Genomic DNA, 22,975 nt, shown 5'->3' on the forward strand with positions numbered 1-22,975 from the left:
CCCTCGGGGCCCGCGGCGCATTGCCGGGCAGCGCCCGCCGCCCGCGGTCAGCCCAGTCCGGCCCAGCCCACCCCAGGGCAGCGGCGGGGTCGCCCACGGCCGGGACCCGGGTAGGGCCCAGACGGAGCTGGGGCGGCCAGGCAGGCGGGCGCCCTTCGGGCCACGCGGGCCGGCAGTACCGGCGAGCAGCGGGCGCCGGCGGCCGGGCATTTCCTCTTCCTCCCTACGCGCTGCGCGGCGGCGCGGCGGCGGCCAGGCCAGGCCGAGGCCGGCCTCGGGCGCCCGACCGCGGCCTGCTGGCGAGCGCGGGCAGGCGCCGCGCCGCCCCCGCCGCGACCGCCGGCCGCGGGGCCTCCGGGCGGCTGGGCCCGGCGCGGGCAGCGAGAGGCGGGGCCGGCGTGCGGGCGGCGGAAGGAGGCGGAGGAGGAGGAAGAGGAGGAGGAGGAGGCGGCGGCCGGGAGCCGGGGGAGAGGGGCGGGGGGTGGGCCGGGGGAGGGGAGGAGCGGGATTTGCGGAGCGCGGCGCCGCAGCCGGGAGCCGGCGGGCCCGAGAGTGACCGAGTCACGGCGGGCGCCGGCGGAGCCGCGGCGTCGGACCCGCCTCCTGGAGGAGCTCAGCCCCGGCCAGGCCCGGCCCCATTCCCGCCCCGCGCCGCCTCCCCGCCGCCGCCGCCGCCGCCGCCGCGGGAGCGCTCCCCTGCCCACCCCGCCCCCGCGGCCGAGCCCGGGAGTCGAGTGGGAGTCGGCCGGCCGGCGCGGGCAGCGCCGGGATCCCGCCGGGGACACTGCAGCCGGAGCCCGGGAGGGGCCGCGCCGCCACCGTCTGAACTAGGATGTCCCGACATGAAGGTGAGAGGAGCCCCCGCCCCCACCCCACCGCCAGGGCCTCGGCCTACCCCGCCCGGGCCAGGCGCCGCGGAGGGCGGCCGGGAAGCGGCGGAGACTTCGGTCGAGCCCGAGCCGGGCCCGAGGCGCCTGGCCTGGGAGCGAGCGAGCGAGGGCGGAGAGCAGCGGCGGCGCTGCCGCCGCCGCCACGGCCGCGGCCGCGGCCCTGAGCTGGGCCTGGTGCCGGAGGCGGGGCGGCCGGGCCGGCCGGAGGGTTTGCACTGTCATGGGGCGGGGGAGGGGGAGGGGAGTCGGCGGGGCCCGTTACCGGCGGGAGCCCGGCCCTCGGGACTGATACCGGACGCCGCGGCCCGCTTGGCCGGCCCCGGAGCCGCGGGCTCCGGCGCGGCCTAGCGCTCCCGCCGCCCCGGAAGGGCTCGGTGCGGCCGCCGAACGGGGCCGCAGGCGGCGGCGGGAGACGGAGGAGCCGTCTGTGGACCCGGCAGGCGCGTCCGGTCGCCGGGAGACGACGGCGAGTGCCCCTGCCTGCGGGCAACCGCGGGGCGGGCGGGAAGGCTCTGCGGCCGGGGAACGGGAAGCCCCCGCCACCCGGAGCCCGCCCCGGCCTCGCGGCTAGGCCTCGGCGCGTCCCTGGGCTCGGGTAACCAAGTTCCCGGGGCGGATCCGGCCCGGCCGGGGCGAGTAAACTCCCTGCTCGATCACCCGGTCAGGGAGCGGGACTCGCTCCGGGCGGGCCGCGGGCCCTTCGCCCAGCGTGCACTACCTTTCTAACCAGGTTTTGGTAAATGACCGTGGTGAGGACTGTTAATGATCAAGGGGCGTTTTGGACTTGTTTTTCGATCTAAAAACATGATTGGGGTACAGTTGCAAATAAGCAGACAGTTCTAGCCCAGCCCCAGGGCACAAAGAGAAACATGTTTAGGACCGATGTATAGGCGTTGAGCCGGTAAAAAATAAGTTAACTTCAATTTACTGCCATATGGTTTAGAAAAGGGGGAGGGGGTTGTGTTTTCTTTGTTTCACTACCACAGGTCTTTAAATAAATAAAAAAAGTGTTAAGAGACTTGACGAAAAGTTTATCCGGGTAAGGTTAATGCAAGATTGTAGAAGTGGCGTGCAAGTATTGTGTACTCTTGATTTTAAAATCCTGTATAGGTGATGTAGGAGTGGAGAAAGTTTAGTGAGTCAGATTAGTGTGTGCTTCACACCGTTGCAAGGGTTTTCTTAGGGAAGTGCCGGCCTTAGAATTTCGAGGTTGAAAAACTCAGATTGATTAAATATATTTAGAGCAAGTTTCAAGAATTTGTATTATTAATTACCGTGTTGAGATTGACTCAGAAAATTTTGTGTTCAAGGATTCTGTATTTTAAAAAGCTCAAAACTGAAAACCGTCTTCATTTACTGTGTGAAAGTGTTGGACATTTTGAGATAATAAGGTACTTAGGCCCATAGAAATAATTTGGAAACTATGCCCATTTTCCCAATTTTTCCTACTTAATGGGAATGTATTCTCTATCTCTGTAATTTAAAAGGAGTTGTTATTAAAACTACAACCAAATTTTAATTTGGGATCTTAAAGTTTATGTCAGATGTATTTGTATGTACATGGACCACCTTCAAGACAAAATGAAACTGAGCGTGACTGCAGGCTCTCTTTACTCCTAAGAACCGGGAGAGTTAAAACTACAGAATCAGCAATGGAAGAATTGGTTTGAGACCCATTCTTCTGCTTCAGAAAAACATCCAGATAGTTCCATTCTAATTGAATGGTGTCCTGGGAAGATTCCTTTACCCTCAGTAATCTCTTAGAGTAATTAAAATCCCACAGTGTGAACATTCTTGAATGTAACGCGAATTCTGTAACTTAAGCCCATTTCCCCCTATTTGGTCCTGTGGAAAGGCATATGGTTATGAAACTTACATTACCTTTTAGTTACTTGAATATTACTGAACCTCAGCACATTAATAGCACACTTTTTCTGGTAACTTACATAATGCCAGATGTTTCTGAAAAAGGAACATTCCTATAATCCGTCAGTTGAAGACTTACAGTACAATATTTGACAAGTGATTATCTTTTAAGGGGCTAGTTTATGGCCTAAGGCAGGAGTGGCAGTTTCATTAAGAATCACATTTAATTCATAAGATGTGTGTTTTGTGGAGTATTAATTCAGGATGCCATTATTTTCATCAGTAAAAATTTAATCTATCAAAAAATGCAGCGTTTGACACCCTCACTATTATAGTTCTTTTCCCACCTTTCTCTTTTTTGGGCAAATGAATTCCATTTCTTTTAGCATTTCTTTAGTGGTATGATTTTTGAGCTCTTATAATCATCTATCCAACCTCCAAATTCTCTGTGGTTCCTGTTTCCTTTCACCGTGTGACCCAGAACTCGATGTAGTAGTCTGGTAAAAGATCTGAAATGTGCTGCCTGTAATGTTGTGTTTGGATTATGCTACCTTTTCAGGACCTTCCGAATGCATGTGATTTGTTACTTTGTCTTTGTGCCCACCCTAAAGAGTTGCAGGATGTTGTGTGTAATGATGTAACTTTGGACAACACAGCCCCAAGATGGACATCTGTCAAGCTTAGAGTCTCTACCTTGTGAAGCAGTGGACCACCTCTGAGAAAGGAGATGCAGCCAGGAGCATAAAGCAGTGGTCTAGCCAGGGTTCAGCGTACTTTTTCTGTAAATGGCCAGGTGGTTAATATTGTAGGCTGGGTGTGCTGTAAGTTCTCTGTCATCTCTGCCATTGTAGTACCAAAGCAGCTATAGACAACATGTAAATGAATAAGCACAGCGTTGTTCCAATGAAAACCTTATTTTTGGACGCTGACATTTGAATTTCATATAATTTTCATGTGTCATAAAAATGAGTCTTTGTTTTACCATTTAAAGATGTAGAAACGATTCTTAGCTTGCAGGCCGTACAAACACAGGAGGTGGCTGAATTTGGCCCAGTTTGGCCTGTGGGCTATAATTTGCCTACTTCTTTTCTCAACCAGAGAGTTGATGGAACTGGAATTGTTGGGAGCCCATAAAGGGCCCATTCTGCTTGGTATTCATTCCATCGTTTCTTTTGGGTGATTATAATGGGGAGTAACCGGTTCAGTCCACGGTCTGTGCCTCAGTTTCCCACAGCACCGTGTAGATGGGTAGGGAAGTAATTGTTCTTCAGGGTGGGAAACAGGCTTCCCAACTTCCCAAGACCCTGAGTGGGGATGGCAGTACTCTGTATCAGTTAAGTCTCCTACTTGCCCACTATGACTTTTCTAGCCAGAATTCCATTTTTTCCAGCTTCTAATTCTCTTTGTAATGTTCTTGTCATGTTAACAAACCTTTTATATCGGTGCCGGGTCACTTTGTGTTCACCATACCAACACCATCTAGTTCCATGTAATACACAGTGAAACCAATCGTTGCCTTTTTTATTTGTAAGAATATTTTTTTAAATCACTACACACTTTCTTTTGAACATGTTTAAAAAATAAGAGTGTTATTCAGAGCTTAAAATCCATTTAGTAGCTTGGCAAATTAAAAACACGTCAGATTACTCAGTGCTTATTAGCTAAAATGAAATTATGAGTGTTCTTGCATGAGTTTGAGCCTAATTGATTACCTGCAGTTAGGAACACATTTACTGCCTTAATTCAGTCAACCTCTTTTCCGTTGCTGCTATGCATAGGGCACTTTGCTAGGAACACAGAATGTGGGGGTGAATGAATGAGGCCCAGCGCCTCACCTTGAGTTTGGTGGCACAGCGTCTGCGCCATAAGGAATGGATAAACAAATTGATAACAAAATAATTACCAACTCTTAACCACATTTCCCCACTTCAGAGAGGGAATCTGTTCTTCTCGAGTGCCTTCTTAACTTTTTGGTGGGCTACTCTTGCTTTTGGAAAAAATTGAGATTTCGAATAGAGTCCTTATATTTACTGCATTTACAGTTCCCCTAGCTTTTAGAAGATTCTCATATGTAAACGTGATAGCGAGTAAGTGAACAGGTAGGTGATCATGTTATATTATTCTCAGAAGCATCTGATACTGTTTATTTTCAAACTGTAAAGTACAAAAGTAGGTAGGCCATTAATCTAGCTTTTGAAAGTTGTACCATTTTTTGAAATTGTGCCACTCTTGTTAGTAGATTTAAATTTTTTCTTCTCTACAAATGTTAACCGACACTAAAAGCATACATGCAGACAATCCCAGAGTGGAAGTGCAATAATTTTGTTTTCGGGATTTGGGAACTGCAAAGCCAGGATTGGTGATTGGCTTGTGATTTTAATGCGGTGACTTTTGCCTTCCTGTAAGCGAAGTAAATTGACTCCCACTGAAAAGATTTTTACCAACATATCAGACCATTTATTTTAACTATGATTTGTTAAAAGATTATGACATTCTTACTTAAGACTTTTTCAATTCAATAAATCATGAATTACATTTACCTTGACTTTCAATAAAGGATAGATAAGAATGTAAATATTTTAATTTCTGGGGTCTTTGATTTCATGATTTCATAAAAAGCTGATTTTGGAGCTCATTTTCCCCATATTTTGACGTTCGTGTTTAAGTTAAAATGTCATAAAATATAATTTTCTTATTTTAAATTGGAAATTTAATCTGGAAGATATTCCTTTCAGTCTTAGAATTTTAAGATGTATTAGCAGCAATCTTGTTTAAAGATTGAAAACTTTTTTTACAATAAAAACTTAATAAACTTCTGATGTGAAACAAATCCCTAGATTAGGCTTGCAATATCTTAAAAATGAAGAAATCCATGCACTGATGAGTCATAATTTTCGAAACATCAGCTTTATAACATTTACCATGTACATTTGCTGAGGTTTGTGGGGGTTTTGGTGTTTTGTTTTAAATTGGAGGTTCCAAAAGCTGTTTTTAGTGAAGGTTGAGGTATCATTGGATTATCCTAGAAATAGTGTGTTTTTAAATTACATTATAAATATTCCTGGGGGGCTATTTTCATGAGCATGAACTCAAAAGGAAACATTTCCTACATTTTATATTCATAAAAGTTAAGGGGCGCCTGGTTAAGCCTCCCTCAGGCTCTTGATTTCAGCTCAGGTCAGGGTCTCCCAGCCCCCTGCTGGGTTCAGCACTGGGTGTGAAGCCTGGAGTCTCTCTCCCTCTCCTGCCCCCTCCAGTGTGGATACTTGTGCGGTTCTCTCCCCGCCCCCCGCCCACCAAAGAGTTAAAAGTAAACTGCTGTTCATAATTAAAATCTTTGTAAAAAATTAATTCCATATTAATTTTAGTGTTGTGCTAGGAGCCATGATGTTTTTGTTTTTTTAAGTGATAAGGTATAGATTTTTCAGTTGCTGAAGTTATTCATTAAAATTGAGGAAAGAGGGGCACTTGGGTGGCTCATTCGATTAAGCATCCGACTCTTGATTTTGGCTCAGGTCATGATCTCAGGATCGTGGGATTGAGCCCCTCATGGGCTCCATGGCTCAGCGCAGAGTCTGCTTGTCCCTGCTTGCATGCACACGTTCTCTCTCTCGCTCTCAAATAAATAAAATCGTTTAAAAAAATTGAAGAAAGAGCCTTTAAGAAGTGTACAACCAGAGCTTTTTAAAAAATGTGGTAATTTTTACATATTAGCCAAGTCTCGATTCATGATGGAGTTACATGATAAGGCAGACAGTTTCCCAAGGGAACATATTACCTAGTTTCCATGGGAGGGAAGTGAGTGATCAAGAAGAGAGGATGTTCTTGGAATGGTAAGGATAAGAGGACAGGACATTGTTGGCAGAGGAAAGTTAGGCAAGGTGGGCATGAAGCTTAGAAATGATCTGTAGCTACAGGGAATTAGAAACAGAAGACCCACTTTCATGCCTGATGAAATGTCCTAAGGGCTGAGTACCAGGAGGTGAAAACTTAGTGTCCTGTGAAACTAGCAAGAGATGAATTTCCTTGTTAGGCGCTTCCCTGGGTGCCATCCCTACTCTCTCTCTTAGCACCCTCCCACAGTGTTTGCTAATGGTGGTTTTAGTTGTCCTTCTGAATAGTAACAAAGCAGTATGGGTCCATCCAGTTCATGGACATGGTCAGTGTATTTCTTCTATGGCTGCAGTGCCAACCAGCAGCCCAGCAGATTTTGCTGATGGCTGCAAGGGGTATCAGAAGTATGGATGGAGCCCTGCAAGTCTATCACTGCTGCTAGAAAAAACCAACTGAAATCACGAGAGTGGGTCAGTCAAGTCACCTTCAGCTGGGAGGGACAGACAATAAATGGGTGAAGCCTCTTGACATCATGACTAATTAGGTTTAGCATTATGTCCTGCTGAATCGTGTGGGTTTTTTTTTTTCTTCTTGCTAGGACTTAGTGCCAGTGTCATGAACTTCAGCTTTTTTCTTTATAGTAAGAGAATTTTCATTAGAGTCACTTTAGAGTGCTAATCTGAGGAGCTAGTACAACAGTCACAGGCATGTTCAATTATAATTTATTTTTTCATTTTGACTTTCATTTCTTTTATTGTTCCTTGAAGACTCCTTGTCACCCTCCCCTCCCACCCAGTAAAGTTAAGGGTCCCTCTAGTGGCACTCCTGTCTTATGCTTCAAGCATTTTTTTATGCTGTAATTGTTTGCTTGTCTGCCTCCCCAAGAAGCTACCTGAAAAGTAGGTATAGTGTTACTACACTTAACCTTTGTGCCTCTGCCACCGAGCACAATGTCTGGCCTTTGGGAGGCCAGACATCTGAACACTTGTGGGTGATTGTTAGAGATGTTATTACTTGTCTAAAAAACTGTGAGACCAGAAACTGCTATCTTCTGTTTTTATCTGGAAAGCTGGTTAAAGAGGAGGGAGAATGTGGGAAAGAGGATTTGGAACTTTCATAAAAGTAAGAGGGGATGAATCAACCATGCATAACTTAAGGGGAGCTAACTCCTGGGGGAATGGTTTGGGATTAGACTCAGGTACTGTTTTTGGTTCTACTTCTAGCTCTGGTTTCGGATTAACCGGCTGTGGGTTCTGAATATTAATTACACCGTGCGTGAGTTTTCTGATTCATTCAGTTCTTCATTCAGTGGATATTTATGGACTTCCCACTCGAGCACCACTCAAAGTCATCTCCAGAGCTTGCCACAAGTTGTTGACCCTTGCTGCAGGATGATACTATTCAGTGGGTTTGAAACACCTTTGGGAATTAAATGCTTTCCTGCCGCACGGGCTGTGGTTCTTTTCCAGTATGCTGGAATTAGTCCTTGAAGTTTATATTTTGTGACAGGGTAATTAAATCATATATGTATTTTAATGTTTTGGCAATATTCACCTCCCCCACCTTTTTCTTTTCTTTTTCTTTTTTAAGCTTATTTTCATTTAAGTTTCTCAGTTCTTCTAATTTTCCCAGCAGTACATTTCTTTCCTTAACAATATTGTCCTTAGACTAGAGAAGTCTCAACACACATCTGGATATGTTAAAGTATGTTCAAGAAGGTTATTCCTCATAGGTTTATAAGTATCTTTTTGATGCTTAGAGAGAAAAGAGCTCAAGGGATAAAATGTTTAAATTTTGTATTCAGTTTAGGTTTTTTTGGTGCAAAGGCTTAATGGTTATATAGCAACTGTTGAGTAACTAGACTATACTTCTTTTTGGTATTCTTCCTCACCCAGCATTCTCCTCTGGTATCCTCCATGGTTGTAGAGGTTTGGCAGTGCAAGGAAATGAGAAACTTTCTAAATTAGGAGTTAAGGACATTGCAGTAATACAGGCAGAGATTATTTAAAGGAGTTGTTACAGGGGCACCTGGGTGGCTCAGTCGGTTTGAGTCTGACTTCTCCTCAGGTCGGAATCTCAGGGCTCCCTGCTCAGCGGGGAGTCTGCTTTTCCCTCTTCCTCTGCCCCTCCCCCACTCGTGCTCACGTGCTGTCTCTCTCTAATAAATAAATGAAGTCTTAAAAATAAATAAAATAGGGGCACCTGGGTGGCTCAGTTAGTTGAGCGGCTGCCTTCAGCTCAGGTTGTGATCCCAGGGTCCTGGGATTGAGCCCCACATCTGGCTTCCTGCTCAGCGGGGAACCTGCTTCTCCCTCTCCCTCTGCTGTTCTCCCCCACCCCCTACTTGTGCTCTCTGGCTCTCTCTGTCAAATAAATAAAATCTTTAATAAAAAAAAAAAATAAAGGAGTTGTTATAGATGTGTCTCTTCCATAAGAATGAAATACATACTGGGAGCTGGGGGTGTTTAGGTATTGGGAACCAGGTAGTTTTCATAATCAGAGATCTAATATTCAGCCTGATAAGCTAGGGATTCAGGTACGTTAATTGCAGTTTGAAATTAATGTAAAGTGTGCCATTTGTGTGTGTGGCTAGAGATGTGGATATACGTAGTGGTCACGGAGGAGGGACTGATCTTCCCTTTCCTAGGAAAAATGGTGATTAGACCTGAAGTGACAGTGGATGAGCACCTGACCCATGGTTTTCCTGACATCCCATGTCAGACATACCACATAGCTTCATGTTCTTGCACTGCTCCACGTCATTTTCTACAAGCTTTTTAGAAATCACCCAGAGGAAGAGGAGGTGGCAAGTCTACTTGCAGAATTGGATTAGGCCATCACTATACAATAGAAATGTAATGCAAGCCACATGTAATTTTAGGTTCTCTGGTGGGGGGCGCCTAGATGGCTCGGTTGGTTAAGGGACCCACTCTTGGTTTCCGCTCGTGGAATCTGCTTGAGATGCTCTTTCCTTCCCCTCTGCCCCTTCTGCCTGTGGCATCTAACAATAGAGAGGCAGGTGGTTACGATTCTTCCTCAAAGTAATTTTAAGAAAATTGGGACATGTGGCTGGCTCAGTCCATAGAGCATGAGACTCTTAATCTCAGGGTCCTGAGTTCAAGCCCTATCCTGGGAGTGGAGCCTACTTAAAAAAAAAATTTTTTTTTAAGTAATTTTAAGAAAACTGATTATGAGCTAATAGCACACTATCAAGGCTAGCCAGCCACAGGTGATTTCTCTTTTTTACCTGTGTGGCGTGAGCGTTTGGGAGTTAGTCTGTTAAAAATTAAAGACCTAGTGGGTTTTGCCTTCATTTCACTGAAGCAACATTTCCACGGAACAGTCGGTTTTTATGGGTCTATTCTTTTTCAGTCCCCCTGCAACCAGATCACTGGAACATCAGGAATTTATGGCTTTTTTTTCTTTAATAGTATAAAAACACTAGTACTATATGGTTTTTGGGTGCTCTTACCTACTGGTTCTCAAAAAGTAGTTTAGGACCAGTCCTATTAGCATTGCCTAGAAACTTGGAATGCAGATTCTTGGATCCTACCCTGGACCTACTGAATCAGAGCTTCTGGGGGCGGAGCCAAGGAATTTGTGTTTTAACAGGCTTCTGCCTGGACCCAGTTATGACCAAAGTCATTTATGTGTGAGATGGTTATTGCTGGTGACAGGGGCACACTATGGTTGTGGTACCATTTTTCATGGTATGATACTAACCAAATGGAAGTACACTTGCTGACCTGGCCTCATTCTTCTTGAACAACAAGGAAGTGGAAGAGAGTTGTGGCTCCCCACTCCAGATCAGTTCTGTTCATTTACTCAGCACATATTTGTTGAATTCATTGAATGTGTACTTCGGGCGAGGTGTATTCTGGCCTCAAAGATACCATAATGAACAAAACAGAGAAGATTCCTGCCCCTATGACACTCATATTCTTCTTCTTCCTTTTTTTAATGACACATTCTGTTAGAAGGAATATATCAGGGGTACATGGCCTCTGAGTCAAACCCATCCGGCTGCTTATTTTTGTAAATAAAGTTTTATTGGAGCATAGCGGCATCTGCTCATTTACACATTATCTAAGCTGCTTTTATACTATAATGGCAGAGTTGAGTAGTTGTGACAGAAAAGGTTAAAATATTTACTATTTGGCTTTTTATAGAAAAAGCTTGTGGATCTCTGGGGTAGACCATGAAAGAATAAATGTGTAATAGAGTGTTAGGAGGTGACAAGTGTTATGAAAAACCATACAGTGGGTTAAGGTCATAGAGAGTGGGGGCCTACCTCAGATACCGTGGTCAGGGAGGGCCTTTTTGAAGATGGGACATTAAAAGAAAAAAATTGAATGAAGTGAATGATATTTAAAGAAGGAAGGGGGTGCCTGGATGGCTCAGTCAGCTGAGCATCTGCCTTCAGCTCAGGTCATGATCCCAGAGTCCTAAGATCAAGCCCCAAGTTGGGCTCCCTGCTCAGCAGGGAGCTTGCTTCTCCCTCTCCCTCTGCCCCTCCCCTGCATGTGCGCTATCTCCCTCTGTCAAATAAATAAATAAAATCTAAAGAAGGAAGGATGCAGCTGAGGACAGAGCAGGTACAGAGATGCTGAAACTTGGAATGTTCTGGGAGTAGCGTGGAGGCCGCTGTGGCTGGATGACCATGATTGAGAGAGAGAGGGATAGGAAATGAAGTTGCCATAGCCAGGGCCAGATCCTACATACCCTTGTAGTGTGGGCTCTGGTGAGGACCCTTTAACTTTGAGTATTGAGAAATACATTTTCAGAGCCCTCCTATAAAGGGTTCTTTTTGGCTAAACAAGTGGCAGAGGCTGGAAACTAAACACCTAGTGTTGTAGCACATTCCAGCATCTCTAAGAAACATTTCTTTACAAACTTTCCCCTACGCTCATTACTCTTTTGTCTTCCTCAGCTCCTGTGTATGTATGTCCTCTATTTAGCTGATGGTTCTCGTAGGGAGTAGGCTTTGGTAGAAAGCAGCTGTCTCCTTGGTTTAAATGTAAAACCCTCGAGCCTAGAAATTGGGTCATCTACGTTAGCAGCTTTCAAACTTTTAAAAAAATACAACATAAAGTAGGAAATGTGTTTGGTATTATGATCCAGCAGTTACATACACATGTAATGAAATAAGAGTTTCACAAAACAGCACTCATCTTTACAATGAGAGATGTGGTCTCTTTTCTGTTGTTTGATTGAAAACAAAATACCTTTTTGTAGTTCATTGGCTGTTCACGCCGTGTGTGTAACCTGTGTCTCCCTCAAACCTTGCTACCACCTCGGCACGTTACCCATATGAGGTGGAAAAAAATACTAGTTGTGACCTTCTAGATTGATTTCACATCCTACTCCTGGTTTGTGACTTGCTATTTGAAAAACACTGGCCAACGCTGTCTAATCCAAAACTTCAAGTCCTTACATGCAAAGTATTGTGATAGGTACAGAGAGAAATAGAGAACTCTTAACAATTTTTCCTTTGGGAGGGTGTTATTAGAAGGCCTAAGTATATTAGATAAACTAGCTGTAGTATGCATGGGACAGTAGGTATCAAATCAGTTATGACAACTTCCATGGTGTTGGCAAGCAGAGTAAAATGTTTTTGGGTGTCAGAGAAAGCATTCCCAAAACTGAAGACTTGAAGAAATAACTGGGTTTTTTAAATTGAAGTGTAATTGTCATAGAATATTATACTAGTTTCATTTGTATGACATTCTGATTGGATATTTACATACATTATGAAATGATCACCACAAGTCTAGTTCCCATCTGCCACCGTACAATGTTTTTACAGTATTAATGACTGTATTCCTTATACTGTATTACTGTATTTTTATAACAGGAGTTGGGGATTAGGGCCACCTACCAAGTGAAGCAATGGTAGGGGATAAACTAGAGAGCTAAGAAAACATGAGGTGTGTTGGAGAGAGGTGGATGGGACAGCACCAAAACCGGACTTTCTGGAACAGAAGACTCCTGTATGTAAGCTGCGGGAGTGAGGTATTAGACAGTTGGATTGATTTACCTGGGAAGCCAAGGGGGGAATAGGACAGGGATCCATTCATTCTGACTCTAGTTCGGCGCTAGAGGTCTGTTAAGACACTAATTACTGTTGAGCTTCTCTCCAAGGGTTATTGTGGAGATGAAACGCCAGCCAGGTAAAAATGTTTTCTGAGTAAAATAAAGTGCTGCATAAATGTAAGGTGATGGTATTTTTATCGTGGGAATAAGATTAAAAAGGAAGACTGGAGCAAGTAGCTAGGGAAGGATTTAGATTGCCACACTGAAGTCGATCTTTGCCTTTTTCCATATAGATTATGGGATGCAAGGTGGGGTAGTACACCAAAAGTTTTAAGCAGAGAAAGGGTGAAGAGTGGTGTGTTTTAGGAAGATTTGTGTGGTAGCGCATGCGGGAGAGAGTGATGCCTGTGGTGGGGAGATGGATCAGAGCTTTTTGGTGGAATAAGCTCAAAGTTAAAGGGGCCCGAAGTAGTCAGTGGCAGGCAGTAGGAACAAAAGGAAAAAGATGACTTGAGATAGTCTTATTGCAGGAGAACAAGAACTAAAGTATAATTTCAGGACAAGCAGCCCGTGCAATGGAAGAATAGCAGGTTCTTCTAGTAAATGAGGAAGCTAGGAGGGGCGAGACGGGGAACAGTTGGGGAGAAGAAGAATTTTCAGCTTTTGGCATTTTCAGTTTAAGGTGATGCTAGGCCATTCGGTAGAAATCAGAAGTTGAGAAATACTACCCTGGGGCTCAAGAGAGAGAAATCTTGGCTAGGGATCAGAATTTCATAGTTCCCTACTTTGAAGCCTGGGGATTTGCTAGATTTCTAAGGAAGAAAACATTTAGAAAAGGGAGGATCGGAGACCTAAGAGAACCATGACTGTGATGTGACTTGCAAGCCACAGAGACCCTTTCCTGACCACCCACTTTTCTGTAATAGCACTTGTCATGCAAGTATGAACTTCGTTCTGTAGATGCAGGCTTCTTTGAGTAGGAGGGAGGGGTAGAGTGGATGTAGGAAGGGAAAAACTAATATTAACCATTAATACTGCTATATTCATAGTAGTATTTATTGAGCGCTTACTATCTGCAGGCACTGCTCAGCATTCACATGTACCGAACCATTTAAGTCCCACAACAGTCCTGTGAAATATATATTATTATCCACGCCTTACAGATGAGATTGATGCCCTGAGAAGTTAAGCATCTTGCCCAAGGTCATACAGTCTGTGATTGAGCTGGGATTCCAACCTGGGCCTGGCTTCTCAACATTAGATATAACTCTGTACCAAACACTTTATAGGCGGGTTCCTGCAGCAGGGACCCTGATTAAAAGGCTTAGTAAAATTTCAAAACAATCCAGCAAGATATGTTAACCCATTTTACAAATTAAGAAATTGAATCTCAGAAAGGTTAGGTTATTTGTGCTAGGCCACACAGATCGTAAGTGGTCAAGCCAGGATCTGAACCAAGTTCTGTCAGAAACTAAAGCCCATGTTCATTTATATTTCACTTGGAGGTCAACGGACTTTTTTCTGTACAAGCTATAGCAAATACAGCTTTGTGGGCCATCTGGCGTCCATTGCTGCAGCTCGACTCTGCTGTGGAGGTGTGAAAGCAGCCATGAGACTAAACATAAGCAGGTGAGCGTGGCTATGATCCAAACAAGCTTTACGGACTCTGGAACCCGAATTTCATATAATTTTCGGGCATCACCAAATATTGTTCTTAAATTTTTTTTCTTTTCTAAACATTAAAAAATGTAAAAACTATTCTTAGCTAGCAGGCTGTACAAAAACAGGTAGTGGGCCAGATTTGGCCCATGAGCCATGGTTTGCTGACCCCTACTTGATTTTATTTATCTTTTTGAAGATTTTGTTTTTTTGTTTTGTTTTGTTTTGTTTTAGAGATTTATTTATTTATTTATGTGACAGAGACAGACAGCCAGCGAGAGAGGGAACACAGCAGGGGGAGTGAGAGAGGAAGAAGCAGGCTCATAGTGGAGGAGCCTGATGTGGGGCTCGATCCCAGAACGCCGGGATCACGCCCTGAGCCGAAGGCAGATGCTTAACGACTGCACCACCCAGGCGCCCCAAAAGATTTTGTTTTTAAGGGGAGCCTGGGTGGTTCAGTCTGTTAAGCATCTGCCTTTGGCTCAGGTCATGATCCTGGGGTCCAGGGATCGAGTCCCGTGTGGGGCTCCCTGCTCAGTGGGGAGTCTGCTTCTCCCTCCCCCCTACCCCTCCCCTCTGCTTGTGCTTGTGGACTCTCTCTCTTTCAAATAAAATATTTTAAAAATATATTTTTAAGTAATCTCTACCCTGAACGTGGGGCTTGAACTTAACCCTGAGATCAGGAGTCTCATGTTCTACCAACCAAGTCAGCTGGGTGCCCCTGCTGTGACCCCTAGTTTAATCCATTTGTTTAATAAGTATATTTTGAATACCATCTCTAAGTGGAGATGTTATGTTGGGCACTTGGGACAAAAAAAAAAGAAAAGAAAAAGCCAGCTCTCTTAAGATGAGAGAGGTGATTATAATACAATATTGTAAGAAGTATGATAAATTTATACTTAAAGTATATAGTCGATAGATAATGGAGGCTCTCTGTTTCTTGGATGAATTCATGAAGGCATCCCAAGAGAAGTCATGTATTTGAACTGGTAGTTGATGAATTGCGGGGTGTTGTGGTATTGGGGAGAGGATCCCATGGAGGGAAACTTAAACAGAAAGGGTTTCCTTTGAGGAGAGACCATAAGAAATTTAGCATTACTGAAGTGGGGGGGGGTGCTAATTCCAGGAGATGAACTTCGTCCGGAGGGTAGGGTAATAGGGAGTGAATTTTTAGGAAATTTTAAGCCAGGAATTTGATTTTTCTGTTCTAGAAGGATAACTCTGAAGGACGGATTTGCAGGGAGGAGGGGGACAGTTAAATTACCGTAAGATAGGAAAGTTGCTGTAGTGCATGCAGATAGGAGACATACTTGGTGATTAATTAGACAGACTTTTGGAAGAATGAAAAGTCTAGGAAGACTCAGGGTCTTGGCTTGAATAGTTGGGCAGTGCCATTCACCAAGATGCATGTGTAACACAGAGAAACGTGCTTTGAGGGAGAAGGTAGGAAGCAGGGGAAAGAGAAGTGATTTCCATTTTTTAGCGTCTTGGGTTTGAGATACACATGGAAAATCCAGGTAGAGATGTCCAGGGGCAGTTGAACATGTGGGTCTGGAATTCAGAAGAGTTTGGACTTAATCCATGGTAGTAGACTTGGTTCCTCAGTGATGGTGAGAACATATGGATTGAGAAGATGAGGGGGGACTGATCCCTAAGCTGTTGGAAAGACTTAACATGTAAGGAGCAGGGGACTGTGTGCAGGAATAGCCTGGAGAGTAGGAAGAGAACCAGGAGAGAGCACTGGCATTGAAACTTGAGAAGGCGATTTTCTGGGAAGGAGGATTCAGTCATTATTGCTGCAGATAGGTCAAGAAGACAGGAAACAAGCGTTCATCGGCCGGAGCTGTTGCAGCGAGGAAGTTGTGGAACTCAGTGAGCACTTTCAGAGGAGTGGACCAGAGAGCCCAGACTGTAGGGCGTTCATCCTCAGTGAGCGTGAGAAGTTAGGAACGCTACCTAGAGATCGAGCTGTGAAGGGGAGGAGAGATGTCAACAACTGAAGTTCTCCCTGGCACCTGGGGCAGGTTCTGGCAGGTATTAGAGACTGGGAGAAGTCATTAACTCAGTAAATACTATGCCAGTAGGCACACAGTGTTTGAAACTGGGGATAGAGTAATGGAAGATAGAAAGAAGTTCTCATTGTAGGGCTTACATTTTAATTGGGAGAGGAGGGCAGAAAAGAAACTTGTAGTATAGTTCTGATTCATGATAAATACTCTGAAGAAAGTAAAGCCGAGTGAGGGAATAAGGATTGAATATGATGAAAAGCGAATGAGTGGTCTATGTGGCTGTTTTTAAAAGAGTGGTCAGGAAGGTATTTCAGAGGATGTGCTCTTCCCTCCCTCCCTCCCTTCATTCCAGAGAGAGCTAGAGCATGAGGGGGCAGGGGAGGGATGGTTGGGAGTAGAGCAGGGGAGAGAATCCCAAGCAGGCTCCACACCCAGCGCAGAGCCCACTGCTCAGGACCCTGAGATCATGACCTGAGCCAAAATCAAGAGTCAGAGGCTTAACCAGCTGAGTCACCCAGGCGCCCCAGATGTGCTCCTTTTGAGCAGCAACTTCATCAAGTATAAAGCCCTGGGGTTAGAATAAAGTAGGTTGTTTGAGAAACAGAGTGGCTGGGAGCCGACTAGGCAGGGAGGAAAAGGAGAGAAAACAAGGTAGGGATAAACTGAGTTCAGATTATATGGGGGCATTTATAGTCCTGGTGAAACATTTGAACTTAATTCTTTGCATGTGGGGCTACCAGGACTTGCTGGTGTAATATAGGCAAAAGCATGTGGGTAGGAAGAGGGCCATTTACTGAGACGGGGAAGGCAGGAAGAGGGAAGGAACATTTTTGGAGGTGGGGGTCAAGAGTTCTCTTTCAGACATACTAGGTGGGACATGTCTGTTAGATGTTCGAGTGGAGGTGTGTCCGGCATCTGGAGGAGTGACCTGGAGTTAAATTGGCTGAATGAATGAATGAGCACGTGCTCTGCAGAGTCACTAGAGATATTGAAGTCAAGGCTTGATGTGACTGTGTTGCTCCTCTTTCCAGTTTACCGTGACCTGAGTTCCTCAAACCTTTTATTAGGTAAATGCCTGTTTCGGGGCCTACGAACCTTGTCTTTTTTCTCCCTTCTCCCAGTAGCGGGGAAGAGGCAGCCTAGAGGCAGAGAGCCCAGTTGTGTCTCCTGCGGCGGTGCTCAGTGATGCAGGTCTAGACCGAGAGAGCTCACTGTGGGAATCAGGCCGGCTTGGCAGCTGGGTAACGAATTAGTTTATTTTCGGTTCTTTTTTTCTCACCAGTAAAATCAAGAGGTAGGTAGAATAATAGACCTTTTGGTCCAGAAGGAAATCAACCTTCCTTCCCCCCCCCCAAAATAAAATTGTTCTAGAAGGGCTGAGTCATACTACTTGAGATCCTAGTGAGGACTAGAATTCAGCTCCCATGACTTATTCCAGCCCATTTTCTACTGTATGTGCTGTTGAGATGAAGTGACCCAGAACTGTAGACTCAAGAGTTTATTTGTTATTTGTAGACTAATACTAGAGGCTAGACTTCTGCAGTGGATAAAATTTTCCTGTTTACTCACGTTTTTTCTGAGATGCTGAATAGTAAATTTAAGAATGGGATTTTGGAGCCGGACTGCCTGAGTTCAAACCCCCCTTGGTCACTTACTAACTGTGAGAGCAGTAAGTTGTTTCTCTCTCTCTGCATCATTTCATGAAGTGGGCATAATGCTTACTAACCTCGGGGTGGTTGGTGGTTATAATATATAAAATAGGCTAGTGCCCGGTGTGTGATAAGGACTCATTATTTGAGCCGTCTTCATCATTTTCATCTTGAATATAGAGGATATAGAAACAGCTGTTTAGGGGCGCCTGGGTGGCTCAGTCGTTAAGCGTCTGCCTTCGGCCCAGGGCGTGATCCCAGAGTCCTGGGATCGAGTCCCACATCAGGCTCCTCCGCTGGGAGCCTGCTTCTTCCTCTCCCACTCCCCCTGCTTGTGTTCCTTCTCTCGCTGGCTGCCTATCTCTCTGTCAAATAAATAAATAAAATCTTAAAAAAAAAAAAAAAGAAACAGCTGTTTATCATACTTCTAAATTCTTTGCATGTAATTTGAGTGCTAACAATATGCCAGGTATATTTCCTTATAGAAGATATAGTCCCTGCCACTCAAGGAATTTGCATTCTAAAGGAGCAGGAAGGATAAAAATACAGGAGATACCAAAAGGCTTACCTACTTAAAATTAAAAGGCCAGTGAGAAGAGCCATGAATAGTCTCTTCCTTTTCTGACATTCTGTAAATCAAAGTGTTCGGATGAAGGCATGGAAACTGAGAAGGGATTTGAGCCAGCTTTGTGGAGAAGGGACTTGCGTGGATAGTGGATAGAGTAGAAGAGGATAGACATTCCAGATCAATGCCGTAGGCAGAAATGAGGATGTAATACAAAGGCCAAGGCAGGAAAACACACAGGAGATTTTGAGAACAGTGGAACAAATTTGCTAAGGATTGCGCATGAAAGATTATAGTGAAAAGGATCCTTGGAGAATATACCAAGACCAAGCATACCAAACTTAGCTCTTTTTTTTTATTAGGTTTCTTTCTTTCTTTTTTTTTTTTTTTTTTAAGATTTTATTTATTTATTTGACAGAGAGACAGCCAGCGAGAGAGTGAACACAAGCAGGGGGAGTGGGAGAGGAAGAAGCAGGCTCATAGCGGAAGAGCCTGATGTGGGGCTCGATCCCATAATGCCGGGATCACGCCCTGAGCCGAAGGCAGACGCTTAACCGCTGTGCCACCCAGGCGCCCCTTTGATTAGGCTTCTTTTTTTTTTTTTTTAATGATTTTTTTTAAAGATTTTATTTATTTATTCGACAGAGATAGAGACAGCCAGCGAGAGAGGGAACACAAGCAGGAGGAGTGGGAGAGGAAGAAGCAGGCTCATAGCGGAGGAGCCTGATGTGGGGCTCGATCCCAGAACGCCGGGATCACGCCCTGAGCCGAAGGCAGACGCTTAACCGCTGTGTCACCCAGGCGCCCCTGATTAGGCTTCTTAATTGGTATATCAAGGGGCGCCTGGCTGTCTCAATCTCGTGAGTTCAAGTCCCACGTTGGGCGTAGAGTTTGCTTAAAATAGATATATCAAAGTATCACTATAGACAGTATCTCTCTTTCATTAGGGTATATCAGACCAAGACTGTCCTTGTCCTCAGGGACAGGATAGATTTAGTAGATGACAGGTTAGATTTGTTAGATAATGGTGTAAGAGCTCCTCACTGGTTGAGTAGCTCACAGCGTGTTGACCCATAGATTTGTGGCAACCTAAAGACGGAACTAAGGAGATGATTTTGTATCTTTTTTCTGTTCTAGGACTTTAAAGAAGTCAACCGAAATTAACACATTATATATTACCCTGTTCTATTACCGAGTTTCAACACATCCATATTTTGCCATTTTTATATCAATTGCCAACCCCGTCCCTTTTTTGGGGTTTAAACATTCTAAAGCAAATCCCAGACCTACATGTCATTTTATCCACAAATATTTCAATATTTATCTCTAGCTGATAGGGATGTACTATAAACACATACATGTGCGCACACGCACACACAGACACACTTGTGTGTGAAGCAACAGTATCATCATACTTGATGAAGTTAACAGTAATTCTGTAATAATTATCTAATACCCAGTTCATGTTCAGTTTTCCCAGTTGTCTGTCTCAAAAGTGCCTTCCTAAAGTTAGTTTGTTAAAATCAGTACTTAAACAAGGTCTACATATTACATTTGGTTGGTATGTCCTTTAATAAAATCTCTGTTAATTTATAACAGCCCTCTCGTTTTTTAAAAATGCCATTTATTCGTTGAAGAAACTGGACTGTTTCTTTGATAGTATTTCCCACATTCTGGCTTACATTTTTGTGATGTCATTTTAACATATCCTTTCATTCTCCATATTTCTTTAGAGTGGTACTCTGTTCTAGAGGCTAGATTCAGATGTTTGTTTGTTTTGGTAAGAATGTTTCATGGGTGCTAAATATTTCATAATACTTCTTATTATATCACGTTGAGAGGCCCATAATGTCTGGTTGTCTCAGTGGGTTCCAATGTCAGCCTGTCTCTCCATTGGCTGTCACTGATGTAAGCTGCCTGGATCCATTGTTTCATAGTGGTTGCAAGATGCTGATTTTCCAGCTCTTAACTATTTTTTCTGTGTCTGTTCTTTGGAATTTTTCTATAAAGAACTCTTATTTGCATACTTTAAAGAAATCACTGTAATGCTGTAATACAAAGGAAAAATAAAAACAAAATAATGTGTCTTTCAAGATGTAAATGCTCAGGCATGATTATATTAGAGGAAATAACAAAAGAGGTTGTACCTATCCACAGAATCACTGTGAATGTGACAGCCTCAAATGCAAATCCCTAAAAGACATATTGGCACATGAGATACCTTCAGCAAAGTTGCCTTCCATGCAGTTTCTTTTTGAACAACTCATGGTGTCAAATTCTAAACAATTTACCCAAACGGTTGTATTACTGGTGATTTCAATGCATGTTAAAATCATTCAAAAAGTACTTAGTATCTATATGTAACAATGACTTAGCTTCTAAGTTCAAGTTGCCATAAACAGGTTTTTCCATTGGGACATTTTATTTATTTTTATTTTTTAAAGTAAACTCTACACCCAATGTGGGGCCCAAACTTAAGACCCTGAGATCAGAAGTCACATGCTCTACCAGCTGAGCCAGCTAGGTGTCCCTCCCCTGGGACATTTCCCCCCATTGGGACATTTTAAAGCCATGGGAAAGGTGGAACAGTTCTTCACTGTGTAATATTGTCCATCACGTTGCTTACCTGGAAAATAAGTGTGTACTAAAGCTGCAAAAAATATTTTGTGTTTATGGGGGAAATGGACTTTGGTAGTATGATTAGATAATTTTAAAGGTGATTATTATTATTATTATTATTATTATTATTATTATTATTATTATATTTTGTACTTGAATGTCTGGTGGGAGATTTGGCATATCTTATTGGGATGCTAGACAGTTCTTTACTGCATTTCCAGACACCTAGTATCTTTGGTACCTTTCCCCTATAAACTCCAGTAGTACCCCCCCCAATCATCGTGATGATTAAAAAATACCCATCAGATAGTTAGGAGGGCACGTATTGCATGGTGCACTGGGTGTTATACACAACTAATGAATCATCGAGCCTTACATCGGAAACCGGGGATGTACTGTATGGTGACTAACATAATATAATAAAAAATCATTATAAAAAAAAAAAAATACCCATCAGAGTTCCAGCATGCCCCCTGGGAATGTTACCTCCAGGGAGAGTTACTGTGACTAAACTGATTTCATTGGGTCCTGACCTATAGTTGGAAAAACACTTATAGAAGGCTTTGGGGTCTTCTTCAAAACTAGCAGAAGAGGGGCGCCTGGGTGGCTGGGTCGGTTGACTCTCCAACTCTTAATATTGGCTCAGGTCATGAGATCCATCCCCACCTCGGGCTTCACGCTCAGTAGGGAGTCTGCTTGAGATTCTCTCTTTCCCTCTCCCTCTGCCCCTCCCCCACTTGTACTCTTTCTCTCTCCCTCTCTCTCTCTCTCTCTCTCAAATAAATAAATCCTTAAAAAAAAAAAAACAACTAGCAGAGGTGCCTGGGTGGCTCAGTCAGTTAAGCATCTTGCTTTCAGCTCAGGTCATGATCCCAAGGTCCTGGGACTGAGCCCCACCTTGGGCTCTCTGCTAACTGGGGAGTCTGCTTCTCCCTCTGCCTCTCCCCCTAGCTTGTTCTATCTCTCTCTCTCAAATAAATAAAATCTTTAAAAAAAAAAAAAAAAGAGGAAGGAAAAAAGAAGAAGAAGAATCAATTGCAACATTATTGGAAATACAAGATTATTTTCCCTAGTATTGATGGATCTGCTTCAGTTAGCTTTGTTCTTCACATTCCGGTGTTTGGACTCCAAGTAGATATTAGTGGCCCTACTAAATTCATTTGACCCTCAGTTTAAGTGGTAACAGTATGCCATGAAATATGCAGATATCCTTTCAAAGGCGCATTTCAGTTTGTCTAATTTCTGAACACAACCCATGCGTTGATAAGAGCATTCACTACACTATTGAAAGTCATTTGTTGAGCCATCTGCCTTCTTTCTTTTTATAACCTTTCAATTTTGTCGTAATTTCAGATTTACGGAAGACTTGCAGAGGTAGTAAAGACTTCCCATATACCCCTCACCCAGTTTCTCCTAATGTTCACATGTTACCCTGGCATATTGGTCAAAATACTACCCTGACATTGGTACATTATTGTTAAACTGCAGACTCACTTGGATTTTACTAGTTTTTCCACTAATAAACTTTTTCTGTTGTAGGATCCAGTATAGGGTAGCATGTTGAATTTAGTGCCTCCTGGTTTGGACTTCAGTAGCTGCAGGGACCAGTGAACTCTCTACTTTCTTAGGCTAGCTCTGCTTAAGGCTGTCACATCCCCTGTGCATTACCTACTCTCAGCTCTTCTGCTGAATAGCTTGTTTTGTCTTTTAGTAATTTCTCTTGACTTAGTTTCTAGAATCTTTGCCATTCTGTCATTATACCGTATTTGTTTCGCATTTTAATACAAGACACCCAGAACTGAATGAAGGTCTTCACATGTGGTCCAACAAGAGTAAAACGTTGGGGAAATA

The 22,975-nt window shown here is 44.0% G+C and overlaps 1 protein-coding gene and 1 pseudogene across 2 annotated transcripts in view; both read left to right on the forward strand.

Annotated features, from left to right (window-relative positions):
• Nucleotides 1–688: 688 nt before the first annotated feature.
• The window catches only part of KCMF1 (potassium channel modulatory factor 1), a 70,499-nt gene continuing 48,212 nt past the window's right edge, over nucleotides 689–22,975 (forward strand). Inside the window, exon 1 of one of the 2 annotated variants that reach the window (XM_045808810.2) lies at nucleotides 689–848. In XM_045808810.2, the coding sequence (XP_045664766.1) occupies nucleotides 833–848 (16 nt within the window). In that variant the 5' untranslated portion in view covers nucleotides 689–832. Of the gene's footprint in view, nucleotides 849–1,169; nucleotides 1,357–22,975 lie in introns of those variants that run through there. The other variant, XM_087863627.1, reaches the window with a different exon arrangement.
• On the forward strand, nucleotides 11,814–11,906 carry LOC123799978 (small nucleolar RNA U13; annotated as a pseudogene).

The sequence above is a fragment of the Ursus americanus genome, chromosome 7 (genome assembly GCF_024610735.1).
Source record: "Ursus americanus isolate L20-20 chromosome 7, mUrsAme1.1.p, whole genome shotgun sequence".
In the NCBI taxonomy this organism is placed as follows: Eukaryota; Metazoa; Chordata; class Mammalia; order Carnivora; family Ursidae; genus Ursus; species Ursus americanus.